At 43.3% G+C, this 22733-nt stretch overlaps 1 protein-coding gene across 10 annotated transcripts in view; it reads right to left on the bottom strand.

Annotated features, from left to right (window-relative positions):
• Positions 1 to 1406: 1406 nt before the first annotated feature.
• Positions 1407 to 22733, bottom strand: part of arap2 (ArfGAP with RhoGAP domain, ankyrin repeat and PH domain 2) — a 61324-nt gene continuing 39997 nt past the window's right edge. For 9 of the 10 annotated variants that reach the window (XM_081694862.1, XM_081694866.1, XM_035520093.2 and 6 more), the window contains 18 exons: positions 22553 to 22697; positions 21799 to 21901; positions 20860 to 21058; positions 17680 to 17743; positions 17379 to 17542; positions 17016 to 17228; positions 16666 to 16771; positions 15582 to 15729; positions 14111 to 14179; positions 10871 to 10945; positions 10382 to 10499; positions 9631 to 9756; positions 8874 to 9010; positions 7438 to 7520; positions 5527 to 5562; positions 5248 to 5311; positions 3093 to 3218; positions 1407 to 2842 (listed from right to left, as the gene is read on the bottom strand). In XM_081694862.1, coding sequence (XP_081550988.1) covers positions 2501 to 2842; positions 3093 to 3218; positions 5248 to 5311; positions 5527 to 5562; positions 7438 to 7520; positions 8874 to 9010; positions 9631 to 9756; positions 10382 to 10499; positions 10871 to 10945; positions 14111 to 14179; positions 15582 to 15729; positions 16666 to 16771; positions 17016 to 17228; positions 17379 to 17542; positions 17680 to 17743; positions 20860 to 21058; positions 21799 to 21901; positions 22553 to 22697 — 2318 coding nt within the window. In that variant the 3' untranslated portion in view covers positions 1407 to 2500. The remainder of the gene's footprint in view (positions 2843 to 3092; positions 3219 to 5247; positions 5312 to 5526; positions 5563 to 7437; positions 7521 to 8873; positions 9011 to 9630; positions 9757 to 10381; positions 10500 to 10870; positions 10946 to 14110; positions 14180 to 15581; positions 15730 to 16665; positions 16772 to 17015; positions 17229 to 17378; positions 17543 to 17679; positions 17744 to 20859; positions 21059 to 21798; positions 21902 to 22552; positions 22698 to 22733) is intronic. The other variant, XM_081694868.1, reaches the window with a different exon arrangement.

Here is a 22733-nt window from a genome sequence, read left to right as displayed (position 1 = left end):
AACTACTGCAGAGATGTGCAGGACATGATCACTCGGAGACAACTCTGTGGCAACACATACATGCTGAACATGATGGAGGAACCTTCGTGTTCCTTTAAGCCACTGTGGCAATTTTCTTTTGTTTACCACAGCCAGTGTGGGGTGCATAACACCTCTAATTATATCAGCTCTCTCACTCATGTAGCTGCAGCCATATGGCACCCTTCAGAGGGGGTTAAGAGCTGTAGCACATGCAAAGCTGCATGTAGCAAAGGAGCCGATTGTTAACAGGTGAGAAGAGAACAAACACACACACTTTCTCTTCCTCCCTCACACACGCATGCAGAGTTGAATGACGGGCGCAGAAAAGTGACACGTTGCTTCAAAATCTCGACATCTGGCTGTACTCGAGGTGTCAAAGTCTCCCGGTTGTCGCTTATAACCACGCTAATTAATTCCAACAAAGGCAACTAACGAAGGAAATAGCACAGGTGTGTCACACAAACCTCTCTGGCTGACGAGGGCATGTTGATGAAGCTTCTGTGCGCTTGTGCTATCTGCAATCTGCTCTGCGTTTTTATGAACACACATAATGGAGAATAAAACACAGGTACATAGGCTATAGAATTAACAATCAGGAAAACACAAAGGTCTTACACTGGCTAGCAGCACTTATGGTTTATATGGTAATAAAACAATTGCATTGAATTGGCCTCACTTGTCAGTCATATAACACAAACACTTTCACATGAAAAAGCATGTCAACTTAAAGAATTCATGTGCCTCTTTATTTGTTTTATTGTTTAATTGTTTCTGATTCTGTATTATATTATGTTGGTGCCTCTATCATTTTTCTGAATGTCTCTGTGACTGTTTTCTACACCTTGTGTCTCTGTGAAAGCAGCATCAAGTTTAGGAGGTGATAACGTGCCCTGAGCTGTGGCCTCTGAGGCCCAATACACCCTCTCCCCATCTATCCACCTCCCTCCTCTCTCTCTCTCTCTCTCTCCCTCCCTCTCTCTCCATCTATCCCCTCCCTCATCTCCTCCTGTCTCCCTCCCCATCTATCCACCTCCCTCCTCTCTCTCTCCCTCTCTCTCCATCTATCCCCTCCCTCATCTCCTCCTGTCTCTCTCCCCATTTATCCCCTCCCTCGTCCCCTCCTGTCTCCCTCCCAATCTATCCCCTCCCTCATCTCCTCCTGTCTCCCTCCCCATCTATCCCCTCCCTCATCTCCTCCTGTCTCCCTCTCCATCTATCCCCCCTGTCTGCTCCTCCTGTCTCTTCATAAGTTTGTTCACTGTCATGTAATACACCTATAAACATTGAGAATCCTTGGGTCAACACAGTCCTGCCTCTTCACTGTTGCATTACTAACACAACCCAATACCAAAACCCCTAAAAGAACACAAAATAAGAACACAAAATAACTTTTAGCCTCATTTATTTATATGGCACACAGAGTCTTAGAATACATTTCAGTTTTTGACAACAGCCATAAGTGCACAATTAGAATATTTAAAAAGAACACTGAAATGCATGCAGCAGCCAAGTGAATCATCATAAAATGATAATGAATATTTAAAACCAAACCCTGGCAACAAAAGCCAGAATGTACCCTCTCAGCTGAATATTCATGATTCACTGGCTGTGTGATTTGAAATCCTGAGCTTTTACTGCAACACAGTACACCAGAACTTACGTTTACTTGAGACAAAAAAAAAAAAAAAAAGTTTAGGATATATTAATATCGGAAGACATGGAAAGGATTGGAAGGCACAATTCTGAAAAGTCTACTTGCTTTCAAAACTTTCTATATCAGTGGTGCCAGTGTCCAGTGCTGGAAACTCCACTACCCTAAAGGTCATGATGAAGTGAATCGGGTTTGTTAGATTGGGGATGGAGCCAATTTCTGTTGCGGGCAAATCTCTAGGACCTGGAACTGGGTCCACTGTACTGTACACAGAACCTTAACTGCTCAGTGCCTTCACATCATCAAAGTAGTGTCCAGTTTGACCTTTAACAATGATGACAATCTAAAAACAGGGAAATTAAGCACAGAAAATTGGCCTATGTAAACAGTTGCCTCACTAAATGTAGCTTTGATCGAAATTATCCTGTAACGGTACAGTGTAGGGGAATGCAAAATACATATCTCTTAGAAACAACAGTTTATTATGTCACCTAACCTGTCATAGATTTGTCAGTGGAGTGAGAAAAAATTGAATTATAGTCAAATTTGGAAAATAAGGTTGCATAAAGAGGCATACATGTATAACCACACACACACACACACACACACACACACACACACTCCTAAGGGCTCCTAGATATCCTAGATAATAATAATAATAATAATAATAATAATAATAATAATAATAATAATATTTGTGCAGTATTTGCTATAAGGTAAAAAAAAAAAAAAAAAATGAAATACTTGGACCATATATAAGCTATAAATATTTCCTATTTACAGCTGTGATGCATCAACCCCCGCCGGCCTGCCCCCTTTGGTGAGCTCTCAGCTTTCTTCCCGGGGAACGCGCCTGGTCTGGCTAAGGACAGTGCTCAACTCCTTCAGGAGACTCTGTTGCATGTGCCCCACAGCACACCCATACATGGCCCCCTTGTGTGGGGGTCTGCCATGATCACCCAGGACTGGGTGGCGTGGCCCTTTCACAACCCCTTTGTCTGAGGGGAGGGGACAGTTTCTTTCGCCAGCTCCAGTCCTGGTGTTCCCTGTTTGGTCTGTAGGCATTAAGCAGCCTTCCAGCATGGCCGTGTTATATTTAGAATCGGCCTCGTCCGAATTCTTTGCCCGCGCTCTCTCAGCAGGGACATTCGTGCCCGCCATGCTGTTGTCCTGGGGATTAAAGTGGAGAGCAACAATATTCAGGTTCCTCCCTGTGGCTGTGGTTTCTTTAGCTTTTGCAATCAGGTTATGCAGGTTCACAGGGAGACCATTTTTTCTGTAGTAGCCTAAATGGCCAAACTGCCCATGTGTGAGTACTGCAGCCTTTTTCAAGATGACATACACTTACTAAAACGCACAGGCACACGTGTTAAAATGACTACTGCCGGATGGGTCAGTATGGAAGCGTTTTGATCCTGACCTCCTTACTGCCTTTTGCAGTCATGCTGTCTGCGTGCCAGTGAGGAGGATGGTGCTCCCTGCTGCTCCAGGGAACTGAAGGCCTGCTTATCCCCTTCCTTCCTGAAATCCATAAGTCTTCTCCATACTACACGAAAGCACAAAAAGTTACACTCCAGTATGATAAAAGACAACCGAAAACGGCATGCAACTTTCAGATACTACATTTTAGTGGACCATTCCTTCAGGGAGGGGTGTCAAGCTCCAGGCCAGGAGGACTGCTAATTGTCACTTTTTAGTTAAACTGGTTAGTTAAAAAAAAAAAAAAATTTAAATAAATGCATTCAGGAAGTAGGTATTAGCAGGAAAAGCTGAGAAACTGGCTCAGTGCTGCGCACTTCTGCTTTTAGGTTAAAAGCTGAAGCAAAGTGCTCCATGTCATAAAACAAGCACAGCGCAACACGCTCCCCTATCTTTAAATGCCCTGAAACTCCAATCTCAGTTCTAACTAAAAGCAACTTTAAGACCTTAATGATGTAGGCACAAGTGTGCCGGAACATTCTGCACCAGTACCCGAGCAACCGGAACGCTCCCTTTCTTGTTCGCTAACACAGCCTGTACTTTTTTTCTCGCAGAAGCTCGGTGGCCTCTGATCCTCTTCCGGGCATATACGTTCTCGTTTTATCATGGGGAGGCCTCGTCTACCTGTATCCTTACCTCTCCAGTGTTCCTCGCCTGTTTCTATGGAAACCACACCTCAGAGAGTGGTGGTTAAAAAGATGGAGGAAGCGTGTGAAAGTGCTTCAGTCTGAAGGTATCAATTAATCTACTTGCTGGGTTGTCTCCTGCACTCTCAGCGCGGTGCCGAAACATTCACTACAAGGTGTGTATAAAAGTGTCAGAAAAAAGAAAAAAAAAAAAAAAAAACTTCAAAACATATTGCTTCCATTCTGTCCTTGTTCTGGGTCTCTCCGTCTCTGTCTCTGTCATTCTTTCACCATTTGCAGAAACCTGCCCAATGCTCAAGATATCTCCTTTAAAGCTATTCAGAGCACTTTATTTCTTTAACACTGCATCACGGTGTCAGAGCAAAAGCGCAGAAAGAAGGGCAAAAGCTCGCAATAAAACCAGAGGTCTGAGGGAGTCAGATAAGGTAGGAGCAGCTGGGCAGGATGTGAGGAAGCAGGAAGCCACGTGACGCCTCAGTCATCACTGGCTTCTCCCGCAGTGTGGCCCCTCTGCCGCCATTATTAACACACAGCGAGCCGACTCGCGCGTTTGGTCTGGAGGCTTCCGCCTGCGCCGCCGAGAGAAGGTGCTGGTGATGATGGAGTCGGTGTGATTGAGGCAGTCTATGTGAGGCAGTCTACATGACCTTATTCCCGCTAACAGACTTTTCCAGATAATGTGATTTATGCCGGCAAAAAATAAATAAAATAAAAAAATTAAAAACCACGACCCCAAAAACCTTTCCCTCGTTCATGTAGGAATTCTGACCCTGACGCTTTGCCAGGACATGAAAATGCTTAGTTAAAACATGACCAGTTTGTTGTCGCTTTAGAGAGCAAATGCATTTTCTTCAGAGGAAATCAGTAATTGTGTTGGTGCTATTTGTAATCTCATAATGTGATGTCAGAGAAAGCGTGTGTCCTGCCGGAGAGGGAGCAGGTCAGATTTCGTGGTGGTTCATGAGGAATGGGCCGGAAGATACACTGCACATATCCAGCAATCTACAAATTTTATCTACCATGCACCTCTGAGAAATAATGATTTGTAAATAAGAAACATACCCCTCTACCCCCCAAAAATAAATTCAGCGCAAAACTGTGAATCACATCAGAGCTGTGCCCCAGATGAGTTATAAACCTGCCTATGTTCTGTACTGTCAGGTCTTACCACAAGATATGCAACTGTTGGAGAACATTGCACCGCCGTATTAAGAGTTTCTCAAAGCTATTTTGTTGCCTTGTTCTGTGCCCTGTGGGAGGAATTTTTTTACTACATCCTTCTTCTGGAAAGAAAATTTTACAAAGAGGGAAAAAAGAACACACCCCACTCACACTGTATTAAGCCACTATGAAGCATGCAGATATGTTTTTGGAGAAAATCACTGGAATTTTTCTTTAAGGCACTTTAATTAAGAATTTACATGTAGAACTGTAATTGAACCCACTCACCTTGATTTTGATAATGGCTGTAACCCATTCCAGCTGAGAATCTTTTCCCTCACAGCAGAAATACCTTTTTGAGGGCATACAAAGGTCATAATTAAAGTTGTTTGCTGTAACTGTAATTTATGGCTTATTAAAATACTGCAGCAAATATCTCCTACATCTAGCATGGTTCAAGGCCTAAAGATTTTTTAAAAAGTCCAATGTAAAGAAGAAAAAACAATAATATAGAAATACTCATCGATGATTGACTTTATTAATTATCCCAAAATGAACTGCACTTACCACTGCTGCTTCTGAGTGTGAATGGTAAAGCCCCAACTGTTGAGAAAGAGAGAGGTAGAAAGTGAGGGGGGGGGGGGAGAACAAGAACGAGAGAGAGAGAGAGAGAGAGAGAGAGAGAGAGAGAGAGAGAGAGAGAGAGGGCCAATGAAAAAAGCACACAAACCTTGATCCTCCCAGCATTTCACCAAGGACCCCATATCGATTTAAGTCTATTCTCAACTCTTTCCCACAGTCACAGAACGTGACCCCCAGAGGGTTGGTAAGGCGCTAAGCAACCGTAAAATTCAGCTTAGCTTCCTCCACAGCGGCCTAAATAACACCTAAGTGCAGTTTAAAGAGCTGGTGGGTGGAATAAAAACTCAGGCTAAAGGAGGGCCTCTCTGCCAACAGTTCAGTACATGATACTAACGAATTTAAGCGCACAGAAAAGCGACAGTGTGCCACGAATAAAAACACTCTGCATTTGCTAGCCCGACAGATGAGGCAAGGACGGACGACATGGGCCGTGAACCGAGAGACACCGTGGCTTCTTTCTTACAACGTACCACCAACTTTTTTTCACCAAATACAGGAAGTTATCAAGCAGTGATGAGCTTCTGCTCGGGGCACTTTTAAATTTCAGTCCAGTCGGTTTCTGTATGTTTCGTGCTGCTGGAAAAGAGTTCACACTCAAGGCGAGCCTCTCAGTGCTGGTTTAACTGCACAGAGAACCACACAACTGGCCCAGGAGCAAAATACAACACTGCCGTGCGTGACCTGAGGGCGACACAAAAGGGACAGACATTTCTGCCTATATTATCAGCTGGAAACCTGCCAAAACATGTCATGTCCACTGATTCAGGGGAGCTTGGAAAGACGTAGAAGACGACGACGAAGACAAAAGAAGAAGAAGAAAAAGTTATAGGCCTCAGGCTCACTTGAGCTGCCACCTGTCTTCTTCTGTTCTCTCTCTCTCTCTCTCTCTCTCGCTCGCTCTCTCTCTGTGATGATTGGCTGCTATGGATGACGCTTCTCCAATGCTTTCTCGAGAGCTTTATTCTTTGCTCAAACTTCATTCTTCTGCCTGAAAGGAAAAGTTCCTGCTTGCTGCACATTGAGAGCACCCGGAGCTTTGAGGCCCCACCACTCGATGTCTCCTGCCCTCTCGTTCTCCCAACTCTGTGCTCAATGCCTAGGATTGATTTCTCCGTTACTCTTCGTCCTTTGCCTCCCATAGACTCGCCCACCCCCAACCCCATTTGAATGGGAATCGGCTGTTAGAATTACAGACACAGCAGTATTGTTATACTCCGACTGAAAGTGATAACTGGTAAAACATTCCAATCTTCTTCAAAAATTTATTGAAAAATAAATGGGGGGAAAAAAAAGGAGCAAATCAGACCGTGTGGTGTTCGCAGTGGGAAAGGACAAAATGGATCATTTGTATTTGTTAAAAGCCGATTCCATTTAATCAGTCGTGTTATTGTGAGATATAGATGTGGTGTTGGGGAGCATCAGAAAGGTTTGTCCCCCCAGGCAGGATCGTGACCTACGCCAGTAAGGCCACGCACACTGGCACGGGACGCTGAGGCAGCAGCACACACACCAAGTAATATTAACGAGGACAGAGGACGGCACAGAACAATCTGGAAACTATCTTAATATTTTTTTAAATGTTACTGTCTGTCTTCAGCAGAGACAAAATTAAGCTTGACCAATGTATTTTGTTCTACCACTTTTGACTTCTATATGTATTATTTCAAAATATCTAAATATGAGATGTGAAACTTTTGTTAGGTTACAGTGTATTATTGAATCTGGTGATGCTATAGGTGGAAAAACCATAATTATGCAAAACTATTTGTAAAATATGTCCTTTAATTGTGTTTTGTTACATGATTTGCTACTGGATTAATGGATCCTAATCCTTACTTGCTTGGTGGTTTCAGTTTTTTTCTCAATCCTAGGTAGCATTTCACAGACTCCACGGGAACCTCTCTCTCTGGCTTCGTACTCTAGGGAAGGAATTACATGAAACACAATATCAAGACACTAATTGGCCCCAAAAAAGTCAGAAGATATAATTCATAATAAATGTACACTCACACTCCATACAAGACCATATGAACTTCTTACATAAATAATATACAGTTCTCAATAATTCTATACAGCTCTACATCCAGTGGGTAATAACATCCTATTTACTTGAGGAGATAACAGTGAAAATGTCTCCATCAAATTTCACCACATTTTCCCTAAACTATCACTGTAAGTGCTGGAATTGAGTCAGACTTGCAGTTGGGCACAAATGGCTGAGCTGAGCTGATATTCGTTTATTCCCCAGTGTTCTCTTCTCGGAAAAAGAGGAGAAGAGCGCGGCGTATCCTGTGTACAGACGCACTGAGCCCAAGGGCCTTGTTTAACCTAGCATATGCCAACAAGACTGGAATGTTGTCTTGAAGGGATGTATTTCACACATAATGAACAATGCAGCACAGTCAGACAAACACAGTGATAACAAATCCACACACACACACACACACACACACACACACACCAAACAAAAAAACCTTTTGCACACACACAAACCTTTTGCCCAGCTGCAGGAGAAAAGGAAACTTGAAAAACAATGGCATCAGAATGTCAATTAAATTTCTACTTCAGAGCTGATTTCCACCTTCTTGACTGAATAACTAGGAGAACATTCTAAAGTACTTGCATTTTACACCAATTAAGAAAAGAACGCCCCTCCCCCCCCCATGCGCACACATGTATGCAGTTTCCTTCAAATCTAAATTATTAACACACGTGGCTGTCTGAGTGAGGCGGTGCGTCGGCGTGAGCCAGGCGCACCCCGTGGGGAGATAGTGCAGATCACACGCGGCACGACGACAGGCAGTGCGGTGCACCGCCACGCTTACACAAGCAGAACTGTTTTAATCCTTCCACCATGTAGAAGGAGCTTCACGCATCTTTACTTCTCAAAATGGGGAAATAGGTGTATTACCAACCCCACTCCCTTTATAGCATGCTGCAAATGGGGCATCCAATTGGCCCAGAGGAACTAATTTCATCCCATCTCGGTCTCTCAATCATTAGCAATGTCGGGATGCGGTAGCGGCTGTGGCGCCCCCTCTGGCGAACGGCGGTAGTGCACACGGCCACTGCAGCGGTGCGACCAGCAGAAATTTCCCCACGAAATACAACCCTGGCAGGGTATGTGTAGTGGCGTGAGTGGGGTCAGGACTGGAGGCAAAAAACTAATGAGAGATGGGAGTACAGAGAGAAGGAGAAGGGGAACAATGAAGCGTAGAAAGGCAGAGACAGACAGACAGGCAGTCAGACAGAGAAGAACAACAGATTCTTACTTTGGAATCTTTATGCAGCAGCAGTTTCTTGTCCCGCAGGAGTAGATATCTGTCCTGAAACTTGTGACCCGAAAGCAGTTTGGAGGAACCATCATTAAACCTGAGCTGCTCTCCTTTAGTGTAATCCTTTAGGTCTTCTAAAAGATTAAAGACACACACACACACACACACACACACACACGATCTGTAATTTGCCATATACAACACTTTGCGTGTCAATCAAGACACATTCTCAAACTAGACTTTCAGCTTAACTATTATAGATAGATTTCACGAGGGTATAGTCTACAGGTCTAAATAGCTTTGCGAATGGCAAACACCTCGGTAATCAGAAGGATGACCAATAGATATTAATATAATTTAGTGAGGTGTAAAACAGAAGCTATTACTCTGTGTGAGTTAAAGGTTGCATATGATATGCCGGTTCAGTAACACACTAATAAAAGACCAAGGTGCTCTCTTGACTGCTATTACTGTTTTGAATGGCTAAAGAAGTGGCAGAAAGCACACGCTAAATGTGTCCTGCTCTAATGTGCCAAACGATTCCATTCAGCAGCGAGAGAAGAAAGCGCATATGAAAGTTCTTTCAGAGACGGATATTAAACTGCTGAGAAAGCTGGTATGCTACCTAATCTTTCTTACTATGGTGGTGTACCGTGAGGAAAGAGCCCTGGTGCAAAAACATTTTGACCTTGTTTTTCCCAGTAAGGCCATCGTGAAGAGACCCTCATCTGGAAGAGGGGTGGAAATGCCCTACCTGGAGTGGAGGACGTGGGCAACACAGGGAATTTTTTGATAAGCAGAAAAGCTGAGGTGGGATCCTCCAGAGTGCACCACTCCAAAACCTGCTCCAGAACCCTTTCTCTGTAGTGTAAGGGACGCTCTGAGAGACACACACACATACACACACACACACACACACACACACACACACACACACACACACACAGTGGAACATCGATATGGAATTTTATATGCACGTGTACGTGTTAGACAAGAAGTTAGGAATGGGTGTCAGTTTGAACCATTTCAATTCAATCTTCAAATGAATCTCCCAAATTCTTAATTCCTAAATCAGTGAGGTCTAACCTTAAAAAATCTATTACAAATTAAATACCTTTTTTGCTGTTGCTTTTGGCCTCCACAAGCACATAATTGCATTCTGCAAATTTGCAATTTTCCCGAGCCAATCTGAGCCTGATTACAAAACACACTCAAGTGCAAAATAGATCTATTATCCAGTCCTAATCTGTATAAAAGGAGCTAACACGCCCCCCCCCCCCCCCCCAACACCCCCTTCACAAACACTTTCCATCGTATCATAGTCACTTAATAGTTTCTCACAACTAGAAGGAAATTATTCCAATAAATAGGACAACCACTTGTTTATGCACGCTGGCCATTTTTGTAATGCAACACTACAGCTGCTAGATGGGTCTTCACAGTTTACAGATATAGGCAATGTTTTAGCCTGTTTTGCACCTGTGCATGCAAATGTTGAGTCATACCAAGTTCTCCATTCTCGATCACCTCGAACGTGGTCCACAGATCCTGGAGGCCTGTGTCTATGCCCTTCATCTGCAGAGTGTTATCAGCCAGCTCATCAGAATGCATGGTGGGAGAAACCTGAAGCAGCAATGCAGCAATCACCACCACCACCAAAACAAGATGTCCCACAATACTTGAAATAGTGAACATCTGAGTTAAAGTTGTAATAAATATATGTGTTGAGGAAAACAGTGTGGGTAATGCAAACACACACACACAGTTTACTGAGGTTTCACACCTGCATAAGTCCATTACCTGCAGCTTTCTCCTACTGCTGATAAAACAATTACTCACAAAATTAAATGAGACACTTCTTTGATTAACTCCTCTTTGATTTGGTTGGTGGCAGTTATCGCCCCAGGTTTCCTTATATATATATATATATATATACACACACACACACACACACACACACACACACACACACACACACACACACACACACACACCTTGATTAAACAGCAGTTTCCCGGCTCCTTCTTTTCCAAATAAACCTCAAAGATCAAGTCACCAGCTGGAGAGAACTGTAGACACACACAATTAATTTGCTTCATCTCACAAACCTCACAAATTATGAAATAAGAACAAAGCAAAACTGTGCAGTTTTGACCAGTCATCATCTGGAAGGAATCACACCCACCACAAAAATGAACACCACTGCCGTGAAAGATCAATAGCCATTTCACAGCTGACTTGTTGGTCACATGACCAGCCCTTTGTTGGGCAGTGGTAAGTTGGCTTTACGGTTTTGTCACAATACTGAAATAAGAAGAAATCCGCAAATTCTAGACAGCCTTTACAGAAGAGAAAGGGTGATCACCTTCCATTACCAAGAACCATACCATACATACCACTACTGCAATATTTATTCTACGTAATATTTAATGAAGCTTTAATAGAACATACAACTTATTTCTACTTCATGTCCTGTAGAAAAAAAACATGGACTAAAAGCTGAGACACCATTACCAGCATGAATCGTTAGATGGGCGGAAACTCATGGGGCTTTTCCACTTTTCCAGTATTAAACCAATCAACCAAAACACTGCAGCCACCATTAACATGATGACTTTTCCTCTCCTTCACCCGCAACTCGGGTCATGCCCAAAGCTGTGTCAGTTCGCTGATGGCTATGGCGAGTCTGTTACTGATGTGCCCTCAGAATAAAAAAGGGCATTGTGATTTTTAGCATTTCTTTCCTTCCTTTCAGTCTTTATTCCTTTTTGAAAAAAAAGCACAGATCTTTGATGCCAAATGAGACAGTGAAAGAAGTAAATGACAGAAGAGAGAATTCTGCATTTACTAAAGAACTCTGCACGTGGCGAGATAGCAATGATGAACCTAACAAAGAGCAATCAACACTCCATTCAGCTTCTACCACTGTATCTGTGCGCTTGTATCCAAATGATATACAGCTGAAGTCAAACATGCCACTTAACAATATGACATTACATAAGCAAGCCAAAAAAAAAAAAAGAGAAATAACCTTTCAGCAATTATAGAGTATATTTCAAATATTCTCTTTCTAGACAAGTTCAATCGTATAATTGAGTAGAAACCACATTTTCATTGTCTTATTTCTGACAGCTTAAATATAGTTCCAATCTGGCTTTCTGGCTCATTATAGTACATTAAAAAGCACTTCTTAAAGTTCTAAGTGATCTTAAAGTAAATCAAAGAACCTATACAGGTAACCTATCTGTTCTTGGATTTTTTTTTTTTAGATCTTAGTGCCACTTGTGATACACTTGACCACAAGACATTACTTCACTGGCTACAAAACTGGGTTGGTCTATTCAGATCTGTTCTAAATTGGTTCCAAGCCTGCCTGAGCAGCCGTGAGGATAACGTTAGAAATCATGCCCGAGTCCCTTGCTTTGTCTCAAGGTCAGATCCTTGGAATGGCACCATTTAATCTATACATGCTTCCGTTAGCCATGATCATTAATAAATCCATCAACATGCAGACGATATACAACTGCACATGTCCCTAGTTACTGACCCTGACAATAGAGTGCATGAGACACAACTTTCTGCAGCTAAACAAAGACAAAAGTGAATTCCTTATTTGGAATGGCGAAGTAGTGTTGCACTGCTGCCCCGAGAGTCCTTATCTTCGAAAACTAAAAAAAAACACACGTTTCTTTTAACAATATACTTAGCTTTAATAGTTATGCACTTGCAAATCAGCACTCTGTCAACTGAGAAATAAACCCAAGGTTTAAGTGTCATTGACACACAAGCATGCGTGTTTTTCACTGTCAGCTGTTTCAGTGTGTCGGCACAACAAAAACGCTCTTTCGGGCCTACCAAAGAACTCCATCACTGCAAAAGTGCAAAAGGATGCCGTGAGAATTTGACATGAGAACGAGGGAACGTATTTCACCTGTTCTCAGAGACCTGCAATGGCGACCCGTGTCTTCAGGATTGATGTGAAGGTGCTCTTAATGGCCTTCACGTGCCTCGCTCCATCGTACTTCAGTGTATCGATTAGCATGTTCCCACCGGGAGCTCTCACATCAAGTTACATACTTGCAATACCTGACTAAAGTGAGGTGAAGCAGCGTCTTCCTGTTATGGTGCCAAGCTCTGGAATTCGTATCCCAGTGAACCGAGGGTTCTAGACAATCTAGGTTGTTTTTCCTAGCAGTGTTCAGACCTGCCTGTTCCAGTTTGCTTTTGTTTTTTCTGTGTTCTGCACTTTACTTTCTGCTGGGGTTTTTTTTCCTTTGTTTTATATTTTGTCTTTTATTTTTATCCCAATATACTCATTTTTGCTGTTTTTTCTTTGCTTTTCTCCTAATTTATTCCATTTCTCTTTTATATCCAATGTATTTTTATGTGAAACATTTTGTAAAATAAGTGTTTTATATGTATAAAACCATGATTATTATGATTATGTCCCTCACTGAAACTTTCTAAATAACTACTACCCCCCCCCCCCCCCCCCCCCACACACACACACACACACACACACACAGACTATTCAGTACATTACAGGCTCATAATGAACCAGATATCTTTTCCCCCTACATGTACAAATCACTCTGTAAATATATGTAACCAAAGCGGAGTTGCCTGTGGCATCTTGTGTGCTTTGCAGGATCGAGCACTCATGTGCGTAGTCCAGAGTAGCCCAGCGCCCTGCTGTCCCCTTCCAGAACACTCCACTGCCTCTCCTAAACATTTTCCTCTTTTCATTTGTCTTAGTGGGTTCCCAATTTTCCCCATGACTTGAAGGCACAGTAATAGAATTGTCCGTTCAAAGAGCTGACCGTCTATTCTGCATGGCTGCATTCAGCTTAAAACTTTCCCTGTCTCAACTTTAATGTAAAAAAGCAAACAAAAACAACAACAGCATCATCTTTAATGTTTTTTTTTCCTTGTTAAATTCGATCCCATACTACTAGAACACACCTTTACAAACATACACACCCTTACCAAACATATGCAGATGAACAAACACCGATACACTGCACAAAACCACATGATGCAATGACATGCTCCATGTGCACGTGCATGTAACATGCACATGCGAACACAGCACTTGCGTGTCCACACGCACATTTGGACACCTTATAAAATATGCACACGAGATGCGCCACCATATACGTATTAGAGACACCATCTATTGCTTTCTCAGCTGGCGCACACCCCCCCTAACAGAGAGGTTAAAAGGGGTGACTTACCGTGGTGTCCTTCCACCTGGTGATAAAGCTGTTCTCTCTTTCCATTTGCCTGACTTGCTCCTCATTGACCTGGTTTAATGGGCACATACAGATAAACAGCAGGTGAGAGACAGTGTCACACAAAGCCTCTCTGCTCCTCCCAGCACCCCAGTCCACACATTAGGTTTCAATAAGTAATCTACTAGGTAAGATTTTTATCTGCCAAGTCGGTTTGTGATTTATCTCCAACCAAAGGGCAATTCCACCTGAGTAGGGGGAGGAGGGGGGGATCTTTTAGACTTTAGTATTTTACCCTTTCATTAATGCATTACAGTAAAACCTCAGGCTGGCTTTGAAGACCTTTCCAAAAACAAACAAACAAACAAACAAACAAACAAAAACTTCACATTAAAAACGTCTCTTTGTACCATCTATTATCTGTTAAATTTCGAAGGGAAATAATGAGTTATGTCACACCGTTCTGTGTAATAGTGATAGTTTTCTGTATGGGGATGTTTTAATATACTTTTGCTTCTGGCTTTCTGTTGTGCTGTGTGCTTTTTCATTGGAAGTGCCTGCCAATCTTTAGTTCAGCTTGACGCTTATTCGTCACACAAAAGCTCATATCTCACACTGATGCAGGCTGGCTTTACCAGATGTATGTGTGTATGAGAGACAGCGAGAGAGGCCTGCCAAGGGGGAATTAGCACTCCACAGTACTTCAAATCCCATTATATAGTATACAGCAAAAAAGTTCTTGCGCAATAGCAAAATCAACCCCCTTCTCAAGTGACATGCAGTAGGAGTGCAGTGTTCGAGATGCCACATGGATATTTATCCCGATTTTCTTCAGTCCAGGCAAGAATACTCTTAAAGCAGGATGTGCATTAACCTGCTGTTACTTCCATAAGCTGGCTGGGTGCAAAGGTGTCATGACACCGGCTCTGTGCTGAGAGCCAGAAAACCCACCTACATTACCTCTCATGTCACCTCATCCAGTTTCAGGACCATGGACAAGGACATTCAGTTGGATTTCAGAACTACTGCAGTGGGAAGCCCACAAGCACTTAAAACAGTGGGAAGCCCACAAGGACTTAAAACGCACGGCTTGTGGCTAATAACAGGCCCCGCCCATTCCAGTCCTAGTCGCGCCACCCACAGAAGATAAAGGGGAGGCACAGTCAGGATCAGAGCAAGTCTGGAAGCACCAGGGAGACTCCCTAGCCAGAATCCCAGGCAAGCCGAACAACGGTCTCAACCCCCTGTCCTGGATGAGCATGTCAGAGCACCTGGCCATCCTCATACCCTAATGGAGCCCTTTTCCTTTCACTCCTCTCCCTCTTCCCTCACTGCAAGGCACTGCAATAAGGACACACACACCAGGCCTTCTAAGACCTAAATCAGTAAAATGTGTCCAAGCGCATTTGGGCAGCCCCACTCCTAGAGCTCCTCGTCCCCACTGCCAATTCGACATTGCGTGGAGGACACTGACGGAGAAGAGCTGGACGTAGTTGTTGATGAGGTCTTCCACCACCCGCGTCTCCTGAACAGCATGTCCACCCGTCTGGAAGAGGCAGGACGAGAACACACATGCCAGGCTGGCGCTCTTCATCTGGTTAATGTGAGAACAGCTCTGGATCCTTGTGAGAGTGTGAGGACACGGACACACACATGCGCACACACACACAAATACATACAGTACAGAATAAATAAACAGACAGACACACACACTCCCTTATGTCAGTCGCATGCATATGAATATACGTGTGCATTCGTGGATATGTTCAGTCCCAAAAAAAATGGAGAAAAAACTAACACAAAAACGCACGCATACACACACTCAATTACATAGACTTGCACTGAAACACATTCCCACATACACAAACATGCACATGCACCCAAATGGACACACAAGCAACGGTAAACAGTCAGGGAGAAATATTAACGTCTCAGTTTGTGAAGAAAACAAAACAATAATTGTGGCTCATCACAGGGGACACGTTAGGCCACAATCCAAATCGGCCAAGTGGGAAAGTTAAGTGTTCTCCAAACAATTACAGTAATTTCCAGAATATTCCAAGTAATCTGACAGGCCCACTGAGGGTTTATGAGAAAAAAAAAAAAATTACTGAGGACTTGTAAACCAGCCCTCAAAAAGCCTAATAACAAAGAAAAAGTGTGTAGGTTTATAAGAGCTGGCGATGGTGACTCAGGAATTTTGTTCAAAAGAGCTCATTACAAAACTCTGGAAGTTTTGTAAGTGTACTCAGTTTGTTTGTGTCTGTGGGTGTGTGTGTGGGGGTGTGTGTGTGTGTGTGTGTGTGTGTGCGTGCGTGCGTGTGTGCGTGCTCGCGTGTGTTTGAAAGAGAGATGGAGAGAGTGAGAATGAGTGCGTAGGTGTGTGTAGAAATGTGCTGATGTATGTGGTGTAAGCAACTGAAGTACTTTGGTAAGTTGCTCTAGAGTGTCCAAATGCCATAAATGTAAATGTGTGTGTGTGTGTGTTTGTTATGTATGAGTGTATAGTAGTGTGTGTATAGGAGCATGCAGGAGCAGGCATGCCTGCATGTGTGTACCTGTACAGGTGCTGCAGTAATGCAGCCAGAGTTGATCTATTAACCTTGGGTAAACTCTGAATATAGGTGCTGTACTTCTCAATCCTGCCCTCTTCATTCACTTCATCTGAAATAAGAAAACAAAAGCTTGCACACCTTAGAAAGAGACATTGCCCCTCACTGCTCTAATGGTCATAGACCATGAGAAGCAAGTGAACCTGTCCTTTAATGATCAACGAATCAATACAGGAACCCTGGAGGGCAAGACATGCATTTATCGCCCACTCGACAGCTACTGTCCAATTACAAAAATATGAGATTTTGCAACCTGTCCCCTGTGTGCATCGTTTCTGTGACATTTCAGTACTAACCGAGGGCAGAGATCCAGTAAGGGTAGAGCTCTTTCGCCAGAAGGGCGTCCTCGCACTGGGACAGGAATCTCTTAAGTGTGTCGGTGACGTCCTCTAGCCGATGGTCCTGAGCACGGAGCTTGACGTTTCGAGCGTCTTGGCTGAACTCCTCCAGCAGCTCTGCCACACGCTTGGGGTCACCATTCCTCTGATATATGTCCTGATGACACAAGCCTGGGATACGTAGAGACTTAGTCAATGTAATCGAACATCCAGGACTTTTGACCAAGGACAAAAGATGTTAATGTGTCAGCCTTGAAATATTAAAATTAACAATATATACTAAGAAAGGCTTAAGGGGAAAAAATAAATAAATACTTTTACCATATTGTGTGACAAAAGCCATGCAGCTATCGATTATGATAGGCACGTCATTTTTAGTCAGCTGCTGGTTGCTAAGCGCCCTGCCGTCCCTTCCAGCAGCCAATTGGATAGCAGAGTACCACAATGCAAAGTCTTGTTTATTGATGCCATGCATGTAGATGGTTCTGTTACACACACACACACACACACACACACACACACAAAATGAATCATAACAACAGGAAAACTACCATTAAAAGATCTGGAAGAATTCAAGCTGCAGCACTCAAGCATAACAGTGTTTTAGCGAGTAGAGATCTACCTGCCACTCTCAACCATGAGCAGGACCTGGGTCTTCTCCTCTCCTTCCGAATGAGTGGAGACAGCTGTGGATGCAAGAGGGAAGCCCTTAGGGGGTCTAGAAGTATACATGGGCATACACATGAGCAGGAGACTCACGATCAAAGCTAAGAACACGAGGTGCAACAACAGACAGACAGACAGGATATAGGAGTGGGATTAAATGGGGAGTGGGGACCCCAGAGCACCCAAATTCTTCAGGAGCGGAGCCATGACAAGGCCTGCTGTCTAGCTAGGAGCCACATGGTGTATTGCTATCGTTTTGCCCTCGTCTGTGAGCTTGGCATCGCTGGTCATTATTTTTCCCAGCGTGTACATGAGCAGGCTGTCGAAACGCTGTCCGCCCAATTTTTATCACACCCACACAAACAGCCCTCAATGCACTGGCCTATTTAGTGAGCAGCCCTCTCCAACACCTGAGTGAGCGGCTTAGGACAGTTTACATCTTTTATCTCTGCTTCCTCTACCGTTCATTCTAACCACCTCTCAGTTCTCCTCGACCCGCTCTAGCACCCGCCCTCTGCTCTTCCTAGCCGTCCATCACAGCCCACATCTACCAAGATGGTACCAAAACATAAAATGCTGGATCTGCCACACAGAGGCTGGAGGTTCTGCAACTTTTTAACGAGGAACCTTTATAAAAAAAAATTATAATAATAAAAATAAATAAATAAAAAAAATAAATAAATAAACTTAGGAGCAAAGGCACGGTAGAAATCTAAATCAAGATAGTGGCCGTCTTCACCGGATTAAGCAATGTAGCAGTAAGGAGATAGAAACAGGCATCCAGGGAGGCGCATTAATTAACTCCTAGAAGCTTTCAAGGGCAGCTAATTTTGTACAGTTTTTATTGAGTGCAAGTTAACAAATTGACAACACAAGCTTTATTAAGCACAACTATGCAAAAAGTTATTAGCCATCAATATTATCCAACATTAGCTTAATATGGACAAATGCTAATGTGTTCATCCTGTCCTTTTCTGGAATTTTATACTAGCGGTTCAAATGAAGCCAAATGGCCTTGTCGTGATGTAATTATTATTGGAATTCCAGTAAATCTTTGGTCTTGTATGAGATGTATAAGGTAAGAACAGGAAACATTCCTGAGACATCCACTGAAAAAAAACCTGAGCAGAAGTTACTCCATTATAAAACCACACAAATGTGATCAAAAAAGTTCACCTTCTTCTTGAACAGTCTAGACAGCAGGGTCATTTGGAGACAATGAAGACAACTGCTCCTTTTATAAGGTCATTGATCGGAATAATTACTCTTTTTTTCATACAAGTCAAAAAACAAACTAAAAAGCAAAACATCTCCGAGGACAGAGCTTGGCGTTAGCTTTTAGATTTTGGAGAGCCTATGGAAGGGACTCAAGCTTCAACAGACATGACACAAATAAAGGAAGCTGGCAGTTAGCATCCAATACGCAGTACACCAGTGGGTCAGCTAAGGGGCGCCAGCTGATTCTCCAAACCTGCCAGCTTTAACACCTCCAGACTCACCCAGCTGCGGGTTCTGTTTCGGAGTGTAACTTTGATGCTCCTCCAAGGGCAAGAGTTTTCAGCAGTTCACATTCAAAGGCAGTTCTGCTGGCGGCAGATCTCAGCCCAGCTATCTTTCTGTTTAGCTTCAATCAATCAGGTGTTTGCTATCTCCACAGCCACCAAAAAAAAAAAAAAAAAAAAACCTGAGCCGCCAACAACCACCTGAGCCCCTCAGTCAGAATGTGTAGAACAGAAGTCTGGCAGGAGAGCTGAGGAAACACTGGCCATCTCTAGGGAGGGCATTACAAGGCAAGTGCTGAGTTTCCCCTGGTCACCTGTTGCAATTCAATTACTTGTCCTGGCACTAGAGCGCAGGTTTAATTCATGCTGCCACATTCAAACACCCCATGCAGGGATTTTTGTCTTCTTCCTCAGCTGGGGAGCTAGGCCTGCTAAAGTCAGGAACGGTGAGCTAAAACGTGGCATAATATTGAGCAACATCGTTAGGATATAACCATAATGCAAATGGTAGAGTACGTAGTAATAAGATAAGGACTTGATGACCTGGGAGAATGTTGGAGTGACATTGGAAATTATGTTCTGATGTAGTGTCGCAATAAGACACAGCATGCTTGTGTACGTATTAATTAAACCATTTTGCCATACACCCACTAGTTGGAACAAGGCCAAGGTTCAGGATATCAGGATATTAGCTTTTCACTGATGTGAGAGCAGGCAACATGAAGCACGCTGTTAACTGCATCCTGAAAGGCTCAATGTAAATCTCAAGAAATGGCAAAATTAGATTTGAACTTTTTAATGCTCTTTTCTATAGCGCTAGTCACATAACTGCTAATGAGATGATCAGGTCAGCGGCGGTACATGGGTCTGTATGTGCTCTAATCCAATGTTACAGAGCTTCAGCCTTCTGGGGCTTCTGTTCTGGTGCCTGTAGACATCTGAGAGCCCAGTGGAGATGCCTGGTTAATGTGACAGACTCCATTTCAAGGATCCACGATTTAAACGAGGCATCATCTTCGTAATCCCGCAACGGGTGAAACAGTTTTATGGATTTGATACACATTCCGGCCCTGAAACATACATTTCTACATTTCTATATCTATATAATAAAAAAATTGATTTCTGATAGATTTTTCAACACAATGCTTTAGCTCAATTGATCGAAAGCATTGCAAAATCTCATGTTAAGTCGCCGAATGCGTGTGAAGGGAAGCCCTGCCTAAACCGGGGTCGCCGTCATGAACCACCCTCCATGCCCTGCAAAGCAGTGGAACTGGGTGAGCTGGGGACATTCCGGAGATGTAGAAACAAAGGTCAAAGTACCCAACAAGAGGAATGCCAACAAGCAAAGTGCTTGGGGTAGCCAACTGAGTACCTGGAGAGCCCGGCTTCAGTGGAACGCTTCAGAACGTCGACTCTTCACGGCATAATTAGGAGAATCAATATGTAATGAGCTATTCCTCAGGTACAAATTCCCATATATTTCAGCACAGGCTGGTGTAATAGTTGCAGATATGCACTAGAATTAAAATTCTTAAGGATACTCGATGAAAACAATACTGATCACTTCACTTCACTTCAACTGTGTGTGTGTGTGTGTGTGTGTGCATGCAAGCATGCACGTGTTTTCTTACTAAGTTCCTGTAGACGTTTAAGCTGTAGTATCCCCTTAGACATGGGTTCGTCATCAGAACAAAAGAACAGCTCGGAACCAACCAGAGAGAACCATCCTATTCTCCAGCGGTAAAGGTCGTGACCTTCCTTATAGTACAAACAACCAATACGTTCATAGTCCTTCTTCATCAAAGACTCCACCCTCATAGGCACAAAACACTAGAAAGACAGAAAAAGAGAGAATTTGAGAGGTAAAAATATCTGTTACTGTGGGAAAAATGGAGAGAATCAGGGATGAACAGATGAAAACCAGCTCTGGAACAGAGTTCATTTCACATCTTGACACACTGAAGAGAAGCTAAACATTGTTCCAGGCATTTTTAGCAGTGAGGAACGCGAGCTCACCCGAGTTGTACTGCTTTCAGAGGAAGCTAAGTGTAGATGGGAGGAGAAAGACTAAAGCTCCTTTAATAATTTACTGTCTAAGTCTTAACACTGGAAAAAGGCTCTCACATGGACAAGGACACCCATCTACATCAGTCAGACAGCAATGTGGGAACAGCAATTTTCTAATGCATGAACTCACACAAACACTCACATACACACCCCCACACGCGCGCACACTTTTTTTTTCTGGACTGTGCAAGGCACAGTTTGTGTTTGAAGGCAAGACACACATACACACACACACACACACACACACACACATACACACACGCACACACAGACTTTCAGAGCACTGCAATGCACAGTAACAACAGAAACTCTCAGCGGCCATGAGATGTAGAAAGGTGTAATCTCAAATTATTTTGTCACTGCACATGTATTACCAGGGCATTTGTTCAATGGAAAAATTAGAGTTTTGTGCATGAGTGTTTCAATCCATTTGTCAGCATAAATATATTACCTAGCACTCTTTTTGTGTGTGTGTGTGTGTGTGTGTGTGTGTGTGTGTGTACCTTGGCAATGGCGTGGGCCCAGTCTTTCTGTGTGTCTGATGTCTCTGCTCCAAACACAAGCAACTTTTCAGACTCCAGGTAGATCTCAAAGGTGAACACTGCCCTAAGGGGGAAGAGAGATTTAAATAATTAAATCAACTGAACAGACAGAGACATGCACACAAACACAAGCACACACACAGACACAAATATATGAACACACCTGTGAAAGGAAAGAAGATGGCTATTAATCTCTGTTAGTCTGTTGCTCTTGCTACAGGTAGGAGAACACCAGAATGCAGCCAAAGGTCAAAGGCTACCTTGTTAATAGCTGCTAGCGGGGTGGCCTGCGCTCCCTGCTGTTGTCAGGAGGATGATATTTTTACACTACACCGCTCACACTGAAACTGAGCCAGGTGGGTGTGGGTGTGAAGAGAAATGGTAAATGAAATACTTTTGTAACCTTTGACCCCTACAAGATGGTCAAGCACCACATACTGATGGGAGAGACCAAAAGCGAGAATGAAAGCGAGAGAGAGAGAGAGAGAGAGAGAGAGAGAAGGCCGAAAGGGTGTGGGAGATATAAGAGGGAGATTTTTTTTATTTTTTTTTTAAATCAGCCATGGGGAATGCTGGGCAAACAAAGTAAGATAAATGTATAGAAGAAAAAGAGAAAGGAGTGGAGAGATGGAGAGGAAGAGAAGAGAGGGACAGTGGAGGAAAAAAGAAGAATGGGGACTGAGAGAAGAGAGCGTGAGGGGAGAGGACAACATACCCTGCTGCAGTCATGGTCTCTATATTGTTGATGGCGAGGCTTACCACCTCATTGATGTCTACCCTCCCAATCGCTGCAGCACTCTTCTCGCTGTCATAGTAACTGAGGTACCCGCCCTCCAGCGTACACCATCGCCGAATCATGTCTGAAACACACAAGCATCATTGTCATTCTCACCACC

This window comes from Electrophorus electricus, chromosome 13 (assembly GCF_041902795.1).
Source record: "Electrophorus electricus isolate QZ-2024a chromosome 13, ASM4190279v1, whole genome shotgun sequence".
Lineage (NCBI taxonomy): Eukaryota > Metazoa > Chordata > Actinopteri > Gymnotiformes > Gymnotidae > Electrophorus > Electrophorus electricus.
Note: the sequence above shows the minus strand (reverse complement) of the source record. Positions and strands in the feature narration are given on the sequence as shown.